The following is a 25,687-nucleotide window of genomic DNA, read 5'->3' on the forward strand; positions in this document are numbered from 1 at the left end:
GACCCTATAGTACGTGATGATTTCGCGATTGATATTTTTTGTAGGTTATGCCCGTTGTAAAGATATTTCATGTTGCATCTACTGACAGCCTGCTGATAGCGCTTAGTCTGAGCAGGAATCCACTATCAACGCCATCCATAAATCATAATCATAAATATTCATAATATTATTATTTATATTTATTATCATTTTACATTATACTTAAATCACAGAATAAATCTCCACTAGTTTTTTACAAAATTCTTTAAAAATTTTAAATACAGATTACAGTTACTAATATATCCATAAGAAAATATTTACAATCATTTTCAAGAGAAAAATTCATGTTTGGTAAGTATTTAAATACTTTTTTAGTTGTACCCTTATCTAAAAAAAATAATTATGTAATTAGAAATTATGTATCATTATTCATTATAATGTAGAACTTTGACGAGGTATCTATTTAATTTGTTATATTTATTTTAATTCTGAAATACTTTAATATTAGTTAAATAATAAGTACTGTTAATGGAATATAAAATGCAAGCTTAATAATTTGATTTTAATTTTTGAAAAGTATTTATCAACATAAAATTATAAAAGTATTTGATTTTAAAACACTAATACATTCAAAATAGTATTTTAATACATTTATCCAAATACTTTACAAGATAGATCAACTTGTTCTACAACTAGTTATAAAAGAATCTTTAATAAGATTATACACTAATAGATTAATTTTATTATATCTATTAATTATTTATTCAACACTTCAGTAATATTGCAAGTACGGCTGGTGTATGCAGTCTGTCGTATATAATATATACTATATAGTATATATGTATATTGAGCTATCCTTAAGGGCAGAACATCAATGCCCAGACTTAGGCACTTTTTTTTTTAGTTTTGGAGCCTTGACTTTCCAAAAATAAAAAATAAAATTGAAAAATTGGTTTCAAAAATGTTATTATTTTATAGAAATTAAAATTGAATGTTTCATATAGAGGAAATTCCTATAACAATAATAGGGACAATGAGATAAATATGGTAGGACAAAACTAAGGAATACAATAATTCTTTCAGAAAACCCTGTAGAGATGTGTTTCTTTAGTTCCATGTACAGCTCATAGCCATAATTTGATTCTTGGTTATTTATATACCTATATAATATATATTATTTCGTATCTATACCAACTGGATACTGGCAACTGCTAAGTATGACTTTTTGGTATAATTCAGTCTGTATTACTTTTTTGGTTTAGGTTTCTAAGATGGAAAATTCTTTTGAAATAAGTTTTTTAATTTAAAACCCATTAATATGAAGAATAAAGAATTTAGTATTTAAAAAAAATTAACATTAAAAAATAAAACTTAAAATAAAGCACCAATAAAAATAATAAAATAATACTTACTATAATAATTAAACACTTAATAAATAAAAATGAATGTCGAACTTCTAAATTATTATTGTACCAGTCCTGCTGGGCCTCATAGTTATTATTATTTTCTTAATCCTCTAAAAAATTTTAAGGACGAGCTGTCCTTATCGTTTATGTATTATACACAAATAGGTCCTATTATTAATATATAATACAGCTATGGGCATTGGAGTACTATCGCATACAGAATAATGAAACATTAATGGGTTGTTAGAATGTCCAAGTTGTAATTGTAACGTCGAGTGCCTATATGAATCCCACATTCGTTACAAGTTTTTGTTACTGATTCGCTACGTTTTAGCCCATCATTGGTACAACTACAGTCGTGTCACAACTCACAACGTCGTATAAAGTCAACTAAATTATTATTAATACCACGAGGCTAGTGGCACAGTCTAAGATAATATTATTATCAATTATGATCCTATTATGGTAATACGATAGATTTGAATTTCAAAAAAAAGCGGTGGCTGCATACAGTGTTACCATTTCACGAGCCGGTATCTTGGGCACCGGCGCGCCGGTTCAGGATTCTCGTCGGTCACCGGGGACCAGTCGCCGCGGCTACCACTCTACAGTCTACATGTCTACAAGTCCACTCCCCACCATCACCTCAACCGCAGACCCTTTAGATACGCAACGCATACAAGCGCGCACAACATTGCTGTATTATACATATATTTAAATATATATACACTAGTAACTATATATATATATATATTGTATGTTTATATATATATATATATTGCATTTTCTACTCTGTCCGACGTTACCCGTCCCGTTTCTTCGTACGGGTCGTCCCGCACCGACCGATTACCGTTTTAGGTCATTTACTAGTGCATTATCGCCGAACGCTGTATACCTAGTCCGGACTTGGCATTTATAATAACATAGCTTCCGCCGCCGCCTCTCGCCAGTCGTTTGCACCGCCACCGCCCGTCCACGACTACGACGACGACGACAAAGTACAAACATTAATCATCCAACGTGCTTACATTTCGGTCAGTGAACGCGATACCCGATAATATTATTTATTATTATTGTTATTTACAATCGTCCATCCTGTTGGCATCACGCAAGTGCTCATTCTTCGAGACCGGTAAGTCGTGTCCCCATTGACCGCACACGCGTTCTGCTCGCCACTCTGGCCCCCGGACTGAATTTTGGGTGTTGTCGTCGGCAGCTGTTTACCAGCACATATATCCATCGTCTTCTTAGTTCTTGTAATCCATTCAAATTACCGTCCCAGCTCGAAGGAATTGTGCATCTTTCGTTGTTAGATGAAACCATGTGTCCCATTTCCCTGTTAGTCTTGATTCTGTAGCCTGTTCGCAGACAATCCACACACTCTATTAAGTATTTTATAGTCCTATTAAATGTTATGTACTTACAGAAATCTGTAGTTTTATTTGTCCATAGCTTCACATAAGAGAATACTTACACCAAGTTTATTTCTGGAAAATGTTAAAAAAAAGGAACTAATAAAAATGTATACAATCTAAAATTGAACCTATATCATGTTACTGTTGTTTTTAATAATACATTATTACCATCAACTATTGAAATATATTATGTATTTTTAATTAGTTCTAAACACTATACCTAATTAAGTTACTGTAATTTCCAATTAATTTCTGTGAGAATAGCTCAACTGTATAATTAATATATCACTGTCACATTCAACTTCAACACATTGATGACACATGTGTAGATAAACTCAGTTCCCCACTGTGCATGTAATTTCTTCCGAAATACTATGTGTTCATTGAAATAATATACAAATAAATAGGTACCGTCTATTTATATTTAGAAATACTGTACGATTAAATATCAAATTGTGGTCATCTACACATACCTAATAATCAAGAATTTGTCAATAATGTATTTATGTAGAGCATCAAACAGTATCAAGCACATTGTTAAAGCATCCATAAAACTTATTATTAAATTAATATTGGTACTTATCCTTGTTTAAATAATATAAAATTATATTAACTAGTATTTTTTTCTTACAGTCTAAAAACATTTGAATAAATGCACTATTGAAGTTTATTGTAATATACAAAATACTTGGTTAATTTTATTGACATGGAGGCTACATCTACCGTGTCAGAAGAATCTTCTATTGACAAGACTACTCAGGTTAGTATATTTTTTTAAAGTTTAGTGTCACTGTAGTTTTTTTATTAATCATAATTTATTTTGCAGCCAAGTAATCAAAAAGATGCATCATGTGTGTCCAGTACAGTTACAGAATCCTTGCCCAAACAGGCAGATGCTGCTGATAGCACATCTGTAGCCACTCAAGCTTCCGAGTTGGATATAGCAGATTCAAATCATCCGTCTAATGATAAGAACCGTAAAAAAAAAGACCGTCATTTAGCTCAAGCATTGAAAACTGTTTTGAATAGTATGAATTCTTTAAATACACCTGAAGAAAAACTAGCAGCATTATGCATTAAGTATGCAGATCTTATGGAAGAAAACACTAAGCTTAAAGTAAATACAATTTAAAAAATGTAGAAGTAGTAAAATTTATTTTTTTTACAAAATGTATTAATTTTTGGTTTTTTAATTCTGTGAAATATTAGACTGCTTATAAACAAACTGAAAAAAGAGTATCTCAGGCATTAACAGAACGTGATATAGTCAGAGGTGAAATGAATAAAGCAGTTATGACAAGAAGTCGATTAGAGAGTTTATGTAGGGAATTGCAGAAACAAAATAAAGCAATAAGAGTAATAATCAAATTTCTACATATTAATTTTAATTTATTAAAACCTATTTAATAAAACCTATGTATTTTTTCTAGGAAGAGAGTCTGAAACGTGTCAAAGAAGCTGAAGATAAACGCTTGGAAATGACGAATAAATTTCAAAACACTTTAAGTGAAATAGCTTCAGTGATGCAACAAAATAGTGAGAAAAACAACAAACTCCGTGATGACAATATGGATATGTCTTCTAGGCTTAAGAATGTGTGCGAACAGTATGAGCTTAGAGAACAGGTAAATGGCGCTGTAAGCACATTCAAGTTTATTACTACTATTATTGTACAGTTTTAACTAGGAATTAATTCATAGTATAGAAAACTTGTAAATTGTTGTAGCAAGTAGTTAAGTTAGCTAAACAAATTGAGCTTGAGACCCAATTATGTGATGCTAAGCTGGCCAAAGCAAATATGGAAATCAGTGTAGAACGAGAAACTATTTTAAACGAGAAGACTCATTTATTAAAGGTTTGTATTTAATTTTGCTTTAAATGTATTAAAATTATAATGCACAAAATAATTTTTTTTTTCAAAAGGAAATACGACTATATCAAACCAGAATCGAGGAAATGCAAAATACTGAAATAGACTTGCGAAACCAAATTTCTCTATATAATGAAAAATATGAAGAATTTCAAAATGCTCTAGCACGAAGCAATAAAGTTTTTGCTGGATTTAAAGGAGACATGGAATTAGTGAGTAACAAAAAATAAAAAGTAAATTATAATATAAGCTTTATTTGTATTGAATATATATTTTTATTTATAGATGTCAAAAAAAATAGTTAAACAAGAAAAAGAGTCTGCTAGTTGGAAAATGCGCTATGAGCGCTGTCAACAACTTTTAGATGAAATGACCTCTGAACGTACTAGAATGATAAGTGATTTATCTGTAGCAACTCGACAATTGAGTACCTTACAAAAATTATGTCGAACTCTTCACTCTGAACGACAGGCACTTTTATCTAAGTTGGAACACGGAAAAAAAATGCCTGAATTGCCACCAGATGTGATATCCGGAGAAATGGCTGAGCGTTTCACAGAGGTCAGCATGTGTGCAATGGCGGAATGGTTTGCACGCACAGATAATGCAAAATCTAAACGTAAATAAATCTAAATTTTTGGCCAACTTAATACTCATGTCATGGTCGCATTTCAGCGGATCAGTCTAAAGAAACACTACAGTCAGCCATTGATAACCAAATGAAATTGACCAAGGACTCGACTGAGCAGCCATCAATTATAAATGGAGAAGATACTATGTCCCCAGAATCTCCTTCATCATCTCAATCGCATATATCAGATGAACCTGCCTATGATACTGGTGTTAGCAGTAGTTCGTCAGTTAATGGAGATAAAGTAGAATGTGTCGTTGAAAATAACATTGAAAATAAGTCAGTTAATGAACAAGAGTCAAAAAAGGCTGACATTAAAAAGGCCAAGGTAATTATAATTACTTAACTAATACAACATTTATTTTAATATCGGTAATTTATTCCTTTGTAATAAATATATAATAAGATTTAAGAGACATCGGGTTAATATAACTGCATTAAAAATATATCTTTCATAGTTTTATATAAAAATAATGTACAAATATTATGTAGTATTTCCTTAGGTTTTCTAAATTAATACATATTAAAATCTTAATGTCAATATATTACAACTTTTTCAATAGTTATTAGTTTGATAATAAATTATTATAAATTCAAAATTGTAATATTATTGTGATATTGGCAAATGGCAATTCTGCTGCAAGATATAATGTAGGTATAATAGAAACACTTCTTTTAAAGTTGACACAATATCGAAAAAATTAGGAAAATCTCAATATAAAAAAAAAAGAAAATATTGTATAACAGTGGTTTTCAACCTTTTTTGGATTGCAACCCCCCCATTTTTTATTTTTTTGTAATGCACACCCTTCAATAAAAACGTTTTATTCATCAAAATTTGATTTAATTACTGATAAAATATTTATATGGTATATAATTTTGATTAATTTACACTTAAAAATTTAATTAATTTATAATGCAACATTATTTTAAAATGCATTGTTAATCATACACAATAAATTTAAATATAAAGAAATACATAAATACAATTTAAAAATGTACTATTTAACTTATTATTCACTTGTTAATGGGATACTTGAGCTAAAATTACACTCCTCGGCATGTTATTGTATAGATATAGAACAAAATAAACAATTATAACTTTATTTTATTTTTTAAATATTATGGAAAAATTATTTTGTCTATTATTTTTGGTAACCCCCAGGTTGAAAACCACTGTTGTAAAAAACTATCAATACATCCTAATTTAATCACTATTTTGTAAATTAAATAAATTCTAATTTTTTTTATAAAGGTGTTAATTTATAAATTTGAAAACTATATTATAAATTTAATAAATATTTTTTGAATTGATATGTCACACTTTGTTTGTTTTACCATCCATCTAAAATACATATTGAACTGAACTTTACTACCAAAAAAACTGACCTGTCTATCTTATACAATGCCAAATGTAAAAATAAATCAACTGTATATTACTCATCTGACTGCTATATTTAATTTTGTCAATTGCGTGTTTCAGGAAACTCAATCAAAACGGAAGGCTAAGAAAACGTAGTAATTTTTGTCTTTGTTTGACACGTAGTAGTTCACTAATACTAAATTTATGAGTTGAAACCGCCAACTGTTTTTGTGAAACAGTGGATGTTTCTTATAAGCAAAATTTTTATTATTGTTTTATTTTCAAGTCATTATTTATCTAAAGATTATTACCTGTAATCGGTTTTAATTTTTAATTAAATTAAGCTATATATATATATGTTAAATATATGAAAAAAAAATTTTATTATTAATTATTATAATGGTATTCATTTATACGTTGTAATTATTGTAATATCTATTATCATTTATTTATATAGCTTTGCCAATTTTGCTTTTATCGTAAAATGAAAAACAAATAATAAAAATAATATTTAAACAAATTTTTTTTTTCCAAATTAATAAGCTTGTGTTTTTAAATGGTGCCGAAAACAATATTGAACTATGATATATGTGAAAAGTATGTTATATTTTATTAAATAAACTCGAATTATAAAAATTATCCTTGAACTATTTTCCTTTTCAGTTTCTACTTTAACTTTACTATTTTAAATTTAAACTAGTGGTATTAGTAGTTTAAATGATTATCTACATATTATTTATATTGGTGAATAAACCGAGTTTATTTTGTTAAACCTATACAATTATTATAACTTCTGTAGTACCTTGTCCAGATGTGGTTAAAAGGAGAGATGGACTATTATGTTCATTATTTAAAATTATATCTTAACATAACTTGAACCAGTGATTGGGATAATACATGGGATATATATTGAACTTCTTATCTCCCTACCTATTGTATTTACAAATTTACAATATAATGTTTGAGTAAAGCATTTAATGAAAAAGATATCCATATCTAATTAATTATTTTAGTTATTAATTTAGTATTATTATCATAATTCATAATATCCATATAATTGAAAGCAGTTGAAATTAATCTATTATAAATATTAATAACCATTATCACAGATTAAATTAAATTAAATTAATGTAAGTGTGTAATTATGTATTATTGTATTCTGTTGTTTAACTAAAGAAAGGTTTTTTTTAGTATACCGCAGGGTGCAATTCAGTCAATGAATTTGAACAAAATATATAAGTGTGCAATTTGAATAAAAAGTTTACCAATTAATGATTTTATTTATTGACATATGAGTGAATATTGAATTTAATCAATTTTCCAGACACTTATACCATTAAGTATAGTGTATACTAGTATTGCTTATACTTTAGTGTCTTTGCAGGTGCACCATGCACTGATGCACTACAATATCAATAAAAAAATATATATTTATATTAAATTTAAATTGATATACTAGTAATAGTATTTCCAATCCTATGGCACAACCAGTATTTTTTAAGAGAAGTATTCAAGTATATACAGTATACTAAGGCCAAATACATTTCAACATTTATAACACAATATTATTTCTAAAATAACGGTTCAAGTTGAACAGTATAGACAACTAAAACACCTCACTTGGTTCACTCCTAATCTATTAGCATTGTCAATGAATCTAAAATTTGAATGCTATTATCACACCAGCATTTGTTTTCTCTGCCTATCTCCCACATAAAATAGGAACCTTTGTTGAGTATCTTTATACTCCGTATTTCCACGGTTACGACTCTCTGGTTCAGATTAGGGCAAAAGCACCTATTATATATTTTATAAAAAAGAGTATTTCCTGTGCATTGGCCAGATAGATTTTTAATATTTACATTTTTGAATAAGTTATTAATGGTTAAAAATAATCGAAATTATTTTAAATTAAAACATGCTTATATTTATAAAAAATGTAAATATAAAAATTTTATCCGGTCAATGCACAAGGAAATACTCTTCTTTATAAAATATATAATAGGCGCTTTTGCACTAAATTGAACCATAAAGTCGTAATCGTGGAAATACGGAGTATCTTTGTTCCTATTTTATGTGTGAGATAGACAAAGAAAACAAATGCTGGTGTAGCGGCCTCTAGAATATACGGAGTAATTTAAATTTTATATTAGGTACAACCAATTTATCATATAAATATTCATAATAGAGAAAATTAAGAAAGTTTTATATTTAGAAATATTTAAATGATTAGTATTTACTATTTTCCAATATTATAGTGATGGGGGGGGGGGGTGGTCAAAACTTTATAAATTAGGAACCTACACCTTATACATCCTAATTACACTAAATAAGCGTTAAATATGCATTTAATTTTTTTTTTGTTTTTGGTAAAAATAATATTTAAAAGATAGGGAAAAATATACACAATTTTAATAAGATATAATTACAAACGAACAGCATTACAGCAATAATCAACCCTGCAGCGGCTGCAACCAAGCAATGACATTAATTTTAATCAGGTTTTTTTTATATTAGTAACGTTTTTTAAAGACATATTTTTCAACAAATAAATTTAGAAATAAACTCAGTCCGACATTTTCATGAAATATTAATAAAAAAATAAGTAACACAAGTAAAATGCAGTAAAATACAATTTTATTTCAAAATATGCGTATCTTTTTAAAAAACCTTAATATGCACACTAAAATTTCATTTTTGAACTTATTAGATTGTGATTCAAATTTTTAGCTCATCCTGCAACTTTTTGATGCACTCAGTAAAAACATGAAAATGCATGAACTTCCGGGCCCTATTTGTAATATGAATCTATTAATAAATTATAACGTTTGAACATTATTTTTTTATTATTAATTATTATTATCATAGCTTTATTTGTTTCATATATCACTATTACTGTTATCACAATCAAGCCTTCGTACTTATCAGTTATGGTTATCACTAAAAACTCAAGGAGATAAACGTGGTCTTGGAAGACCATGCAATTAAATATCAGTATATCACACACAACTGAAGTACCTACTGCGTAGTGGTGACTTTTGGCGAGGCCCTAGGTATGAAAATTGTTGTATTTATATATTACATGATATGTATGTTATATTGTTTTTATTGCACTAAAATTATTTTTATGTACAATATAATATGTTTGGATATATGTCAAGTATTATTAAGGTAAAAGCTAGAGTTCGAATTGGTATGTATCTAAATAGAAGATAGGAAATTAATCGACTTTGACGAGTGTTAAATACGCATCTAAAGATTCTAGAAGATGTACAATTAGGCAGCTCAGATTAATATTAAAATTTATTTATTTTTACTTATAAAATTTAATAACACCTATTTGTAAATACATGTGAATCGATTCATAGTATAAATAGATATTTTTAAATAAATCAAAAATTTAATTGAGTATAGTCAAATTTATGATAATATAATATACTTTTGATGAATCTTGTTTTAAGTTTTCAAGACCTATTTATAATTTTCAAGATTTTGACGAATTTTGTCAAAATTTTAAATTTAATTGCTTAAAAAAAATTGTAATTATTAATTTTCGATATTTTTATGTTAAGAATCTTGAATTAAAATTTCTCGTATTTTTACCTAGTCATAAAATGTTATCAACAAAAGGTCAAAATATTTAAAAAATTATATCATATAGATATAAAGAAACAATAATATTATTACTTGATGAAAATTTCAAGTTTCTATAGTTTTATTCGTTATTGAATAACTGGTTTTTAGCGTAAAAATTCTCGTTATACGGGTATTGCCGGTATCCGCCAATATCTTTTTCCGCCAAATTAGAAAAATGTCATTCTTTTTTCCGCTAGCTATAAATTATAAAATTTTATAGTTTGGGAACCCTTACGTAAAGATTTCATATTATATTTTTTAGTAACTAATAATTATTATGTGTATACAGGGTGATTCTTTTATCATGAACCACTCATTATTTCAAAAAGTATTCATGTTTTTGAAAATATTTTTTCACATAGTTTCAAGTTGTAAAAAAACAACTTTTTTATTAAAAAATTATATTTTTAAATATTTTTTATCCTTATATTTTTTAAGTTTTTTACTTTTTTGAATGACAACATAGTTTTAATTTCATATTCCAAAGCAGAATAATTTTCTGAGTGTTTTGATACATAAAAATCGAATTTAGGGCGAGTAGTTTATGAGTTGTACGTGTTTAAAGATTTAGACAAGCGGAGTAGTGAACAAACATTTTGCGGGGTAACCCCGTACCACTCCACTCCGCGCATCTAAACTTTAAATACTTATAATTCATAAACTACTCGCCAGAAAATTATTGTGCTTTGGAATATGAAATTAAAACTATGTTGTCATTCAAAAAAAGTAAACAACTTAAAAAAATATAAGGATAAAAAAAATTTAAAAATATGAATACTTTTTGAACTATACGTGGTTCATGATAAAAGAATCACTCTGTATAACAGGTACGCATTATACAGTTAAATAATAATTGTACACCTACAACTGTTTAAATCAAAACGCACAATTATTTTTTATATAAGTACAATAATATTATAAAAATATGAAAAAATACCGACAAAATTAGTTTTTCTAAAAATTATTTTATTTCTATAAATTTTTTTTTTTTTTGTTTAAGTAATCACTAATTTAAATCTAATTATTCAATAGAAATAAATTTAAAAAAATAGTTACATGCAACTAAAAAATAAATAAAATGCATATATTATTGTGTAAAAGTAAAATTATTATTATATTTACTTATTTACTGAATATATAGTGTTATATTTGCATCGTTTTGATAACAATATGTCATCGATCGATTCATTGGTTAAAATTGAAATTAAATTCTAAAAAGCAATATTATAGTATTATACCTCAAAATAACCCATAATTAACGTAAGTGTAAGAACAGTATAAGATAACTAATAAGTGTCTACAACTATGTTTTTAGTTTTTTAGAATGTGATCATTTTTTCATATATTTTGCATCGATATTTTTTTAAAAAATTTAAACAATATCTTTATAAATTACTGTACTTATATAATAGCTAGAAAAAAAGTAGTGCGTAATGATTTAAATTGTTGTAGGTGTATAGTTATTATTTATCTGTATAGTGTGTACCTACACATATACACATTAAAATTACTAAAAAATATAATATTATTAAATATTTACATAAGAGTTCCTATACTTAAAATTCTTTAATTTATAACTGATGGAAAAAGAAATGTTGTTTTATTTAATTTGGCGGTAACATTTGAACAGACAGTTTATTTTTGGCGGAAACCGGCGACACTCCGTTTTACTTAAATTTTTTTGTTTATTTTCCCGATTATATAAAAAAAAAGTAATGGGAATTTTTATTTTTGACCTCCATAAAGTACAAACTAGTTCTAAGACCATCACCCATAATGTTAAAAACGAAGCATTTTATCGATTATTTATTGTGTATATAAACACAAAAACAAAACAACACATTATTGTAGAATCAATTCATTTATATATCCCCTCAGAATTTAGAATATTTACCAAAATTAAAAAATCTTTAGATTCATTTATGTGAAAATTGTGGCATTGAAAAATCGAATAAAAATTAATAAATAATATAAAAATATAATTATTATAGAATATTATAGTACACCTGCATAACATTTTAAAAATGGTTGTAAGCCAAACAAATTAAATTAATATAATAATAACCAAATATTTTATTGGGTGTAAGCCAGTTCACCATCTCATGATGCACCATCAAAATATGACCTTTTTTGCTTGGGACGCATTCGAAACATTTTAAATAATCATGCGATCTGCAGTGATGTATGGTTAATTTATTGTATCATAAAAAAACACGAAATTTACGTGTAGAGGTCAAAAAATAGATACTTTCCATGACTTAAACATTTAATTATTATGTATATTTCTCCACATATCAGTAGTTCTCAAACTGTTTTACCCATAGTCCTCTTGTGTATTTATTAAACATTTTTAATTAATTTACTATAATTTCTATAATAAGGTAATAACTTTAATTGTATACAGTAACAAGTTAGTTAATATAATATATTAATATGTATCCATAATACAAACATAAAGTTTTAAAATTTAAAGTAAACAAACTTAATATATTCTAAAGTGATTAAGTAAATATAAATAAAAAACAATTATAGTATGCAACTATGAAATAGTATAGTTAAGTATAGTAACGGAAAAACCTAAATTTTCACGTAGGTTATTAACAAAAACAGAAACCTAAAACTTTATTTAAATAATATATTATTAAATATTTTGTAGATAACAAATGTCAAACCATTTCCAATAATAATGGTTATGAATAAAAATTTTATATACTATTTTGACAGCCACAGAGAACAATTTAGAAAAAAAAAATAATAATAAAAAGTGATTGTAATAATATTGTATATTAAAAATAAAAGGTATAAACCTTATTAAAATATATTTCCATTAAATTATCTTATCTTGCCTATGCATGCACGATAAGTAGTTAAAAAAGTTCTTCAATATTCAACTTTAGGGGTGGTTTCTTAAATTAATCTAATTTGTGCTATAGAAAAGTATATTGGCAATTATTATGTTGATTTTTCTAAAATAGGTACTATTAAAATAGTAAAAACACTAAAAACTAAAATTATATATTTTTTAAATTACTGTAACCTCTTGTTAATTTGCTTATATATAGATGTCGTTTGTAGGTACACGATTACAATAACGGTAACTACCACGAAATAAATATGTTTTAATATTCATATAAAATAATAGGTGATATACTCACGTATAATGGACGACGTGGTTAATACAAATTGTCATTATATAAAAAAGTAATGTTAAAAATACTGTATATAAATGGTTATTCTTAGTATTAGTTTAAATTTAATTTTATTAAGTGTATATTATGTAGTTTTTAAAAATGTTTAAAATGCAAAAAACAATAACTTATTGTTATTTTTATTTTACCTATTACTTTTTACTTTTAAAATTCATTAGTTTTAGCTATTAATATGTCATACTCTCAATCTCTAACACAAGCTCGGCTAAGGGAAGATTATTAATCATAAATTGTATTTGTTGTTTGTACTTTGTTACCATATGCGAATTTAATAACAATAAAAAACAATTATTATTTAGTGCCGTGTCTGAGAGGGATCGTGGGCGTTGGACAGATAGTGCACCTGTCACCGCACGCACCGAACGCGAGACGCGACCGCGCGCAGAACACGACTGCGATTCGATGGAGCTGGCCGTGGTGAATGTGACAGCGTCGTCATCGCTCGCCACAACAGTGCTTCCGGTCCCGTCCGTCGTCCGTTTACCGAGTACCGGCGTGCAGATAGCCTTTACCGGGTTGTCCGTGTTCGGCATACTCGGTAACCTGCTGGCGCTTTTCATATTGCACCGGACCCGATCAAGTAGCAACAAGAAACACGTCTTCATGTTGCGGTGCCTGGCCATCAACGATTTCATTGTGCTTGTCGGCAGGGTAGTCCATATGTTCGTGAACATCAGATGGCCGAACTCCAAAAAGACTGTGTGGTCGTGCCGGATCAGCGTCCTGTGGCGGTTCTTTGGCTTGAATTCTGGGTGCGTGGCTCTCGTAATGGCTGTCGAACGCTGGATGGCGCTTACCAAACCGTTTTTTTACAAAAAGGTGCGTACTTACCTGTTATTGCTGTTGCACTGCACACAGCCTTAACTCTCAAGCCAGTTATGTCATCTATCGTGCGAGTCCAAGAGTTGAGGTCGGCCCAACTCACGGTAGATCGTGGTTAGTAAATTATACCATATTACGATGATAAGAATATGATACTTTAGGAAAACTACGTAGCTGTGAACCTGGTAACTTTATGGATTGAGTTAAAATAAAATATATAAATAACATTTGTAATAGTTGCACATTAAAAAATAAAATGGGCAATGTTTACCTATATGATCGATGTTATAGTTTCTTAAGTGGCAAGTGGTAAGAAAAACTAAATTGTCCATCTATCAAAGTCAATATTTATAAAAAATACCATCAGGGACTGCATTTAAAGTATTAAATTTGTCTTACGATCTTTAGAAGTTAAACACGTTGTACACGTTTTGCGTTAATCATTATTTAGAATTAAAGAATTATGTAACTTTTGTATTTATTACAAGTTAAAGTAGTTTTTAGTAATATTGGTTATATTATTTTTTTACAAATTGATTACCTACTATATAAAAATAGACGGAAAAATCGGATTTTAAAAAGATGGGTAAGTGGATATTGCAAATATATTTATTTAATACGATTTAGAGTCATTGGGTTCTAGACGGCTGCCCTTCAATATTATTTTGGTATATAAGTTAATTATTAATAAATTATTCTTGTCCAGAGTGTCTATTTTTGTACCTAACACAATGTTCAACAATATATATAATTAAATTTAGTGTTGAGTATCACCTATTAAATGATAACATTTTGATACTTTTATTTATTCACATCTAAAATTTTAAAAAAAGTTGAGTACATTAGTATATATAGTAAGTGTTGAGTTGGTCACTGAGATAGATAATATGTACAATTTGATTTCAATGATATATCATAGAATGTGATTATGAATTCTAAGGAAATATAGTCTATTTGTCTATATCACTAAGTATATTTCCCATTATATTGTTTTATGTATAGCTATTAGGAAAAACTAATTTAGTTTACAATTAGTAATACAGAATGTCGTATTAGTTTTTTCTGAAAGCGTTACATTTGAAAATATCATTGTATGCTATAATAAATAATAACTTTTTGTGGTCAGTAAAACATGTAAATGTTTCACATTTTTATTAATTTCATAATGTTTGAGCTTATAATATTATACGAGTAGTAGATAATATCTTATTGTAATAAATATTATCACTCATGATAGTCGCGACCGACGATAGCGATCATATGACCATTATAGGTACTATATATTTATAATATTTTACTAGTCAGTCATTACTCAAACGTTGTACTTCCGTCAACTTACAAATGCATTGTATTTGTATATTTGAGTAAAATAAATTCTAAATAATATAAGTTTACTATACAGTCGCAGTCCATTATAATTAATATTTATCGATAATTAATTGAACAAATATATTGGTGCATGCGATATGTATTAATATAAAAAAAGTAATTTTAATCTAGAAATTATGGACTTTTTAACTTAGTTTACAAATACTGTACATAGTAACTTCAATAAATTTAATATTATATAATTTTGCACCAAATAGACAATGGATATAGAGGGACTTTGTAAACTCTAATCGATTGTGGGCAAAGTATAATTTGAGTTATAGAAAATATTTTTACAAGACTTTATTTATTACAATTTTCAAAAAAAGTATTTTATTATAATAATCTTGTATATATAATACTATTACATATTATCTATATTATCGACAATATTTTTTGATTAAAATATAAATTTACTTCATAATATGTACAGTAGATAAACGCTAATTAAATGTCGACTGTCAATCTATTAAATTTATGGATCGTGCCTTTTGAGCATTACATAAAGATTAGATTGGTTTAATTATATAATCGTTATTTATGTATATTTATGTCGTATCCTTATTGCGTTAATGTACGTTTCATGAAAATATTAAATGCATAACGTTATAAACATTTTATTAAAATTCATTTCATAAAATGAAACCTTGATTTTTCTACTTCGCGTAATTACACCATATTGTCCATATTCATTACATTTGGTGAAATGAATACTTAAATTATAATCAACGGAACTTGTTCCATCATTTGGATGTCCATATATAGTGAACTAAAAAACTTAATTATTTATATTTTAATTTTATTCTATATGGCGAACTAAACAATAAATTTGATTCTTTTCTATTTAATATTACAAATTTCATTTATTATTATTATTAAGAAAATATTTTAAGGTTCAAGCATACCTATTTTTATTTTTCCTTCTTTGTTACTGTCGTTTTGTTTGCTAATTTAGAATTGTTTTTCAATTATGTTCAAAACAATAAATCTTTTCTAGAGGTATTATTTCTGTCTCATTTTCTTAGTTATAATTGTAAAATATATAAAGTTTATAATTTAAATTCGGGACAATCAATATTTATTATGAATTATAATGATCTATATCTGTAGAATTATATTGAATTAATGAAATAACTTACATATTTATTGGTTTATACCAAATTTCGAATAATAGAATTTAATTTGTTAAAGCTATCTAGTTTTTACTGGATTTATTTTTTTATAGTTTAAATATATTTTTTTTTATATAAAAATCATTTTATTTGTCTTACGACATTATTTTATTTATTTACAAGCAAAATATAAAACGAAAAAAAGGAACATTATGCAGTATGTGTCTAATTTTCGTTGCTTCTGTCGTTGATTCGAAATAAGTATAAAGTCAATGATACTTTTAAAATGGTGTTTTATTAGTTTAATATAAGTACGAGTATACAGAAGCATGTGATAGCGTGTGGCGTTTGAACTTAAACATATGAACTCTAGCTGGTACATATGGCTATATGCTGTGCTGAGTGCTTCCTTATATGTGGCTATCCTGGCCTTCTTTTCCTATACCCGAAGTCCATGATTTGACCACGGCCCCGCTGTTGTGTGCTTTGAAAGGTATTGTCTTCGTAGGTGCAATTCGTGTGGGCTCGTATGATTATAACAGCTACTACCATTTATGTTGAATATGTCAAACACGTGGTTATTCGTGTATAACAGCATAGTAATTACGATTTTGATTATACACTTGCACATCTTGATTCATAGGGCGATGGTAAATTGCGCCCACATTGAACATGTAGTAAAAATAGTATAGTAAATTGCGCCCATAGTATCTAAGTGACCTTGAATTCATTGTATTTATTTTAAATACTGTTGTTAATTTATAAGTGAAAAAGCCGAACGAAGGTAATATTTTTGTAAGTTGTTTGCAAGCAACAGTGTACCACAACACAACATGGATATACGTACTACGTAGGTACTAGATTTTGCCAGAAAGAAAATGTGGTTATTATGTACAAAAATTATAAATTTTCAAAGTTAAAACGATAATAAATTGTCATTAGGTGAAACAAAGTGGCATGCAATGTAAAAACGTGTTGAGCATTTTTGAAAACGATGGGAGAAAAGAAAATAATAATATAAATAAATGAAACCCAAATCTATGGTTTATTGACTTGAAAAAGCAATTCATTTTACTTGCCTAAATGTTTGGCCTGAAGCTATAATTATTATAGGATGTTGATTTCAATTAGCACAATCCTGGTGGAACAAATTAAAAAAATTGGTTTAAGTTTAGAGTAGGTATAATTTAAAAGAATCTGCTGTTATTAGGGAATGTTTATTACTTGTGCATGTTTTGAATGGTATTTTTAGAGTTAAGAAAATGTTTGCGATTATTTTAACTGTGAATTAATTATTACGATGCCCGAAGATGATCAACTTAGACAATTTTATTTATTTATTTATTTATTTGATAATTATACGCCCCGAAGAATTTTCTTGTTATGTTTAACACATATATTTGATTTACTGACATTCCTCCAAATATTTGAGCATTAGCTTCCGCAATATAACTTGGACAACTAATGGCTGCGAATCATTTATGGCCATTTTAGTAATAGCTTTTATACTCCTTATCCTCATATTTATAATTTTATGGTTAACATATTAGAGTTGCAGTCCGAAATTTACATACAAATTTTTAGTGTAAATTAACATTATAAATTTTAAAACACGAAATCAAGAAAAACATTTCAACAGATGGTAAAGATTGTTCAGCAATATAATAAAAACATTACGAGGATTGAATATGTAAAAATGATGTCGCATTACTATGCTGATCAGGGCCTGATTTAATAAAATTAGGGCTAAGAGCACAATTTTTTTTGGGGCCCTCAAAACAAAAAAATGTTCTAAAAAAAATCTACAAAGAGAAGGGGGAATGTTGATAATAAAAAAATAATATTTATATGTTAAAAGTGTTAAATACTAAAATAGCTATCTTAAAACTCATAAAATAAAATAAAATATTTGTACGTTATTTCATGTACTATATATACAATTTAGTTACTTGGTATAGTAAATTAAGGACAATGAAAAGACAATACTAATTAAATAACATAATAAAATTATATTATATTAAAATATTAAAAATACTTAAGGATTTTATTCATATGAATTTAAATTAAAATAATTAATTTTCAGTCTTCTATAAAATTATAAAAATGGAAAATAACTTATTAATTTAACAATTTATTTTATACAATTAAAATGAAATAAAAAATGATATATTTCTATAATTTCTATTTTTATAAAATTTGATCATAAAAAAGTTTAAATTAGTTACTTATTAGGTATCAAATATTTCCAATGTTTAAACAATTTTCTATTATTATTATTTTAATATTTTGTGATGGTAACTGGGGTGTGGAATGACAAAAATAACCAAAATTTAACTGACAAATTTATGATAAAAATATACTAAATAATAAATTATAATTATTATTTACTCAATATAAATTAACTTTAAAAAAATATTTTTAAAAACTTAATATACTTTATAATATACTCAGTACGATACCCAACTATATTATTTAATTAAAAAAATAATGATAATTTTTAGAGGACAGTGATAGTTGCCTCTACATAGTGTCCTCTGGGTTATGCTAAATGGCTATCAAAAATAATATACTTGCTGGGCGAAATGTACTATATAGTACATATAGAAACTTATACTTGAAATATATTGGACGCAATTTGCAATTGTTTTTCCTTCGTCAGGCGCAATTTATGTTTGTACGATTTGTACGGGTGGTCTAAGGGTTATTGTGAAACAACATGTTTTCTAATTTATTACATATAATATAGTTCTTAAATTTGATAACATTTGGTAGTCCACTATAATGGGCGTATCAGAGGCAGATCCAGATCAAGATAACAGGGGGGGGGGGGGCGATTTTTAAAGGGCACACATTAATTTTGATAATGTATTTATTTAGGTACATACATATGTTACTTTCCACAGTCTCGTACGGAACAAAAAAAAATAGTTTTTATAGTAATAGTAATAACAAAATATATCACTATAATTTTGTTACCCTTGAAATACTTCAATTATATAATTACGTCAAAAACTAAAATCAGGGACTTCAAACTATTTTTTTTGTTGAGAGAATGGGGAAGGGGGGATCCGCCATTGGGGCGTAGATTGTTTTGGCAAATCGACTCAAAATATGGTCTGTTTGGGCGACTAAATATATACCGTTTACAGTTTGGGTGAGGATTTATTCAACTAAAAATACCGTTTGGGCGAATAAGTATAAAAATGCTTATAATATGCACTTAATAATTAATTAAACAAAATAATATAAAATAAACATAATTAATGAACACCATTTAAAAAAAAAATGTTGGTATAGATATTAGTAATATTATTATATAGGTAGGTAGTAATTTACAGTCAAAAAATAATAAATAAAAGTACATATAATATAATAAGTACATTTTAAATTAATATCTATTGGCTTTGTTTGAAAATGCTTATAATATTATATACTCAACAATTAATTAAACAAAATCATGCCCGAATCGTAATCTTGTTTTTAATAATAGTGATTAATAATGATTAGCAACGATATCATCCGTATTTGTCACCAGGTTTTTATCTTGCATATGTAAAAACAATTTCACTCGCCGAAACGATACAAATGACTAGCCCAAACGGACTATTATTTTTTTGGTCAAAATGATTACCTTCGCCCAAACGACCACTGCCCACTCTTATGCACTTATACTTATAAACACACGTATAATATGTATTAAAAATACAAAGTAAAGAAACATGAAGAATTTTATGCATTGGTTGGTCGGATTATCTACGGTTATTGACCGACAATAAATGTATATACAACAAATAATACCTAAAAATAATGTTATGACTGTTATTTTTTTTATGATAAACAGATAATAGTTGTCATACCAAGATACACTGAAAGTATATTCTTAAATCTAAGTAATCTTACCCAACCTTTAATAAATTGTAGACAAAATATTTTCTTATTTTTTATTCTCGTTACTTATTCAAAAACTTATTTAAATTGATAATAATTTTGTTTTAAAGTACCTATATATAAAATATATTCTTATGAATAATAATATTAAAATATAAAAATCAAAGTATTTTTTTCACTTTATGGACTTAAATGACTGAATAAGTTCTGTTAAGTATAATGTAAGTATCCATTTCATAAAATTAAATGCATATTCTGTAATTACCCAAAGTCGAGGAATAACTTTCCATTTTGTAAAATAGATGCAAATGTTGTCCATTTCGTGATATGGATGCGACATATGTATATGATATATATCAGGGGTGGTCAACTAGTCGATCGCGACACCTTTTCCCATTTTCATAAAATTTTGAATTTTTTTCAGAAAACAATTAAAAATTTTTTTTTTTTGTAAATTTGTATATTTTTGTATATCCCAGGAATATAAAAATTATATTTAGAAAAAAGCAATAAATAAAACGAGATTATACACATATATATATAAAGAACTGTGATACACATTGACAACCTAGAAAATCTCGGAGGTCGATCGCAAGTCTATTAAAGTTGGCCAACCCTGATATATATAACCATCTAATGTATACGTATTATATTACAGATTTCAGTAATTTTTGGTAATGTTTTTATATATTGTGCAGTAATATAGAAAATATTGTGTCCTTGTAAAAATGTAGTTGGTTTGATAACTTTTAATTTTTTCCGAAAACATTTAAATTATTATGATTAGATTCATAGTAGAAACATATAATACAATAAAATTATTAATCTAATTATTCTAAAAATATCATTGAGTTTTGTAAATTCATAATATATGTTAAAGTTTCAAGTTCCATGAATAACAATTTTGAACTATAACGAAATAATGAAATTAAAACTTTAAACTATTTAGATTTTGATGAATATTGTTTTATAAAAACAATTATTTACCATACATATTTGCCTATGTATTTTTAATTTTTTTTACAGATATAAGAATAATTTATGTGGAATCTAGAATGAGATTTTCAATAATTTTAAGAATTTCTATAATTTAAATAAAAATAGTAGTACTCTTAATTTAAATAAATTCAATATTTATTTTCAGTATATTTTGGAACGTACTCTCAGCATAAATTGTGTTCGATGTTGACAACGAAAAAGAAATGTTACGTTGCCGTGGTAAACAGTTAACCTCGTCGGTTGGCCTAAATCCTGAAAATGGAAGAAATAATTAGTAAGCTAGTAATCTGAATGAAATAAAAAAAAAATGATGTTGAGCTTTTTATCGAGTAGTGACGAAAAAGAGCGACAGATGTTGAGAATGATGCGGAATAGTTTAAACTAGGATGGTCCAACCCGCAGTTTGTGGGCTGCATGCAGCACATGAAACATTTTTGCCCATCCCCTCCCTAGAATACATATTTAAAAAGTCTAGTTTTTACGATCTAAATTCTAAATTTTAAATATAAGTTACCTAATCATCATGATTATTATATTTTAATATTAAACTGTAATGTGATAATTTGTGCATTATATAATATGTTTGTAACAAAATAAAATATAAATAATAAAAATATAATTTTTTTCTTTTGGCGGCCCCCGAGTTTTATGAAAGTTTATGAAAACTCATCCCAGAAATCTTTTCCACGATACAATATAAAATAGTATAACTCTAAATACATTTATATATCTAAAATATAAAACAACGTTAGGACAATAAATTATTATTAATTGTAAAATTCATGTAATTTCAGTACATAAGCCTACAATTACTTAAAGGAATGATGGCCATACTTTCTTTAGAAGTACTGTGTTTCATGTGTGCCCCATACTTTGGATTTGGATATGGTCGCTATTGGGATGAGAAATCGTCAACGTGTGTGAGTTATAAAAATGCCAAAAAGCTTTTGGACGTACTACATGTTTACATATATCTAGGTCACGGTAAGTAGGTAACCTTATCTTCTGGCCTCAGGTCATGTTATTAATTAAAAATATATAAACAATAAATATAAAAAACAATATATGATTTGATATTATTTAAAATAAAATTAATTCACTTCCTCAATTCTATAAAATATAGGAAGCTGGTACCAACCAGAAATAATAATTTATTATATTATAAATAATATATTGTAGTTTATAGTATATTCTAAGTTGATGACTTATCAAAAGTAATATAAAGAATGTTTATATGATGTTTCATTAAAAATATGAGTTTTATTTTAAATTATATGTTTGATTGTAAATCACATATTATTAAAACACAAATGAAAATAAATAAATTAAATGTTAATTATTATTGATTACAGTTAGGGGATTTAGTTAAACATTTAAATTAAATAAATAGATTTGATTTTTTTTACAATTTATTTAAAAATCCAATTAAGCAAAGCAATAATTAAAATTTTTAATTATTAGCTGAGCGATGAATGTATCAATTATTAAATAATGTTTTTTTGTCTGTATATAAAAAAAGTAGTTAAAAAAAATCTTAATACTGAAGATTAGTTTCAGATACAAAATTGAATCTAGTTTGTAATTTTGAGAGTTAAAACTAAAAATTTCCAATATTTTACAAAAATATATTAAAAAAAAAAAAATAATTTTTATAAGCAAACCCGTTTTTGAAAAAATTAATTTTGTTAAATTGATTTAACTCAAAAATTAATCATGGTAAATACGTGAATAAAAATTGAACCAAATGTTAATAAAAAGAAATGTTTACGTTTTATATATATAAAATAAAATATTCAAGTATTTTGATTGTTGAGCTATTTATAATCTTGATAAATTTTTGATTTTTAATAATTTACGATAATAATATTTTTGATCGATTAAAAATATATTACAAGGTTTCTTATAAGTTGTTAAATGCCAACTCAACATTTTAATAATATGAAGTCATAATTTATTTTTATGAGCGGTAGATTTTATAAATTTGAGCAATTTCGATAAAATAATAAAATTTACAAATAAAATATTTTAGATCCAAAATAAAAATAATAATTTTTGTTTTATACTATAGGCGTAATTTTATGCTTTGCAATAGTCTACACGAACTTAGCCGTTATGAAAGCTTTGTGTATGAAGAATATTCCTAACAAACAGCATACCGTGACAATAAGACGCACCAACCAAGAATTGTCATTGGCTTGCAACGCCGCTACCAAAGAAGAAAGAGCATTCGGCTGGCTCATGTTTTTACTGTGTGTCACGTTTGTCACTTGTTGGGTCCCGCAAATGGTAAATGCAATAATACATTATATGACTATATATATAATATATTTATAGTGCTACTGAGTATTAGTATTAAGAATGCCGAATTTGGGGATATCATGGTTATGAGTTATGACTGTTATGAGTTATTCTCGCATATTGATGACTTGCTTCCCGTTCTAAGATTTTTCAAATTCTACCCGTTTTTCGTAAGCCATAATCCCCTTGTATTATATATCTAAATTATGTGTTAATAAAAGTTATTAGTAGTATGTTTACAATGTTTATTTCTATGAAAACAAAAAGTTATTCGATTTTCGTGAGTCAAGACGAAATTAATATATTAGCCAGGATGGTTATATAGTATAGCAATCTATAGTTGAAAATCTCACATAATCTGGAAGTTTTGAGTAATCTATTAATATAACTTTATTTAAATTGAACTAGTAGTTTTGAAAATCAACAGTTATGTAGTAAATAACTTATTTCATATTTATTTATACGTTTGTGTGGTCCTCGGCAGATATCAATACCGTTATCCAGGTTCATCGAGGATGATTTAAAGATTCGGCCGTTTATCATCACCACAGACATGCTGTTAGCTATACATTTTGCGCTTAACCCGTATCTGTACGTCCTCCAGAACTGGAAGTTAGTAAAGACCATTATCTGCTTGAAGCCGAAGATCAGGAAGACTGCTAACGGTAGCAGCGTGAGCATTAGTCTTAGCAGTTCCATGAAAACAACGGACGAAGTATTATCAGAGGTTCCGCTCTGATTACGATATACGACGCCTGAAGTCTGCTGTTGTAAGCATATATTCGGGAATATAACTGCATAATAATATACAATTGTAATATGTATATATATATATATATATACATATGTATTTACACACTCATATGTATTAAGATGATATTATATTAATATTTTTCATTTTTGGAAAATAACCAGCTAATATATGTACTTGTGAATATTGCCAAATATAATATGTATAATATGTACATGTATAATAATTATTACATGTAAAAAGTTTTCGTTTTTTAATTTTTTAAGATATTTACAATTTGTCTATGAAACAGTAAACAAATGTGAGATGAAGATAAAGTATTATAACATAAATATTTTGACGGAAGATAGCTCTACCTGGTTTACATGGCCAGTTTTTCATTAAATAAAAAAATTCAAATTGATCGTATCGTGTAACTACATTAATTACTTTACAGTTTACATATCATAACATTTTATCATACCTATTATGATAAAGTTTATACTTATTTTAAGGTTTTATACGATATAACATTGTAAACGAATAACGATTTTGAGCGCGCGGAGACCGTGTATTAGCCTATATCACTAAATCTAAGAGTATGTTTTTATGTTATATTCGTTGTTACTGCTATCAGGTAAAATAATTTATTTTGCTATTAGTAGTAAGAGAGTTGAATTCATTTTTGACGAAAACGTTGTATTTTAAAAGACCTATGATTGTGTGTTCTTGTAAATTTTAACTTTCTGTGGTAAGCATTATTCATTTTTATTGTTAATAATGTCAATTTTTAGTTTTTACATTTCATATACGTTTTGTTTTAATTTTTACTAAATAATGTGAATATTATTGAATCATTTTTTAGTAAAAAAAAGAGAGTGCTAAATTCAACGATTATGATATACTTATATTATGCAATGTATAATTATGATAAAAGATAAGATTGTATATTGTACTACAT

At 26.7% G+C, this 25,687-nt stretch overlaps 2 protein-coding genes and 1 long non-coding RNA gene across 6 annotated transcripts; 2 read left to right on the top strand and 1 right to left on the bottom strand.

The window, feature by feature from the left end:
• Nucleotides 1-188: 188 nt before the first annotated feature.
• On the top strand, nucleotides 189-7,305 carry LOC132919265 (alpha-taxilin). 4 transcript variants are annotated; one of them, XM_060980687.1, is made up of 10 exons: nucleotides 189-330; nucleotides 3,434-3,560; nucleotides 3,627-3,917; nucleotides 4,010-4,156; nucleotides 4,231-4,437; nucleotides 4,527-4,655; nucleotides 4,724-4,882; nucleotides 4,956-5,289; nucleotides 5,346-5,629; nucleotides 6,785-7,305. In XM_060980687.1, exons 2-10 carry the CDS (start codon nucleotides 3,507-3,509, stop codon nucleotides 6,818-6,820), a joined length of 1,641 nt encoding a protein of 546 aa, XP_060836670.1. In that variant the 5' UTR covers nucleotides 189-330; nucleotides 3,434-3,506; the 3' UTR covers nucleotides 6,821-7,305. The 4 variants fall into 4 exon arrangements, with proteins under 4 accessions (XP_060836670.1, XP_060836669.1, XP_060836668.1 ...); XM_060980686.1 differs by lacking the exon at nucleotides 189-330 and adding an exon at nucleotides 2,279-2,419; XM_060980685.1 differs by lacking the exon at nucleotides 189-330 and adding an exon at nucleotides 2,376-2,517.
• Nucleotides 2,248-13,545, bottom strand: LOC132919267 (uncharacterized). The gene is made up of 3 exons (XR_009660607.1): nucleotides 13,456-13,545; nucleotides 2,810-2,872; nucleotides 2,248-2,743 (listed from the first exon to the last, which is right to left on the bottom strand). It is a non-coding gene; the product is annotated as an uncharacterized LOC132919267 (long non-coding RNA).
• LOC132919266 (prostaglandin E2 receptor EP4 subtype-like) lies at nucleotides 9,627-24,979 on the top strand. Its single transcript, XM_060980689.1, has 5 exons — nucleotides 9,627-9,717; nucleotides 13,809-14,328; nucleotides 22,493-22,682; nucleotides 23,767-23,984; nucleotides 24,481-24,979. Exons 2-5 carry the CDS (start codon nucleotides 13,912-13,914, stop codon nucleotides 24,733-24,735), a joined length of 1,080 nt encoding a protein of 359 aa, XP_060836672.1. The 5' UTR covers nucleotides 9,627-9,717; nucleotides 13,809-13,911; the 3' UTR covers nucleotides 24,736-24,979.
• Nucleotides 24,980-25,687: the final 708 nt, after the last annotated feature.

Source organism: Rhopalosiphum padi, chromosome 2 (genome assembly GCF_020882245.1).
Source record: "Rhopalosiphum padi isolate XX-2018 chromosome 2, ASM2088224v1, whole genome shotgun sequence".
NCBI lineage: Eukaryota > Metazoa > Arthropoda > Insecta > Hemiptera > Aphididae > Rhopalosiphum > Rhopalosiphum padi.

Excerpts from the sequence above, each read along its gene's own strand:
- LOC132919265 (XM_060980687.1), top strand. The coding sequence starts at position 3,507 with ATGGAGGCTACATCTACCGTGTCAGAAGAATCTTCTATTGACAAGACT. Across the intron at positions 3,561-3,626 it reads CTATTGACAAGACTACTCAG|CCAAGTAATCAAAAAGATGC; the intron begins GTTAGTATATTT and ends TTTATTTTGCAG. Across the intron at positions 4,883-4,955 it reads TTAAAGGAGACATGGAATTA|ATGTCAAAAAAAATAGTTAA; the intron begins GTGAGTAACAAA and ends TTTTATTTATAG.
- LOC132919266 (XM_060980689.1), top strand. The coding sequence starts at position 13,912 with ATGGAGCTGGCCGTGGTGAATGTGACAGCGTCGTCATCGCTCGCCACA. Across the intron at positions 14,329-22,492 it reads AACCGTTTTTTTACAAAAAG|TACATAAGCCTACAATTACT; the intron begins GTGCGTACTTAC and ends ATGTAATTTCAG. Across the intron at positions 22,683-23,766 it reads TTACATATATCTAGGTCACG|GCGTAATTTTATGCTTTGCA; the intron begins GTAAGTAGGTAA and ends TTTATACTATAG.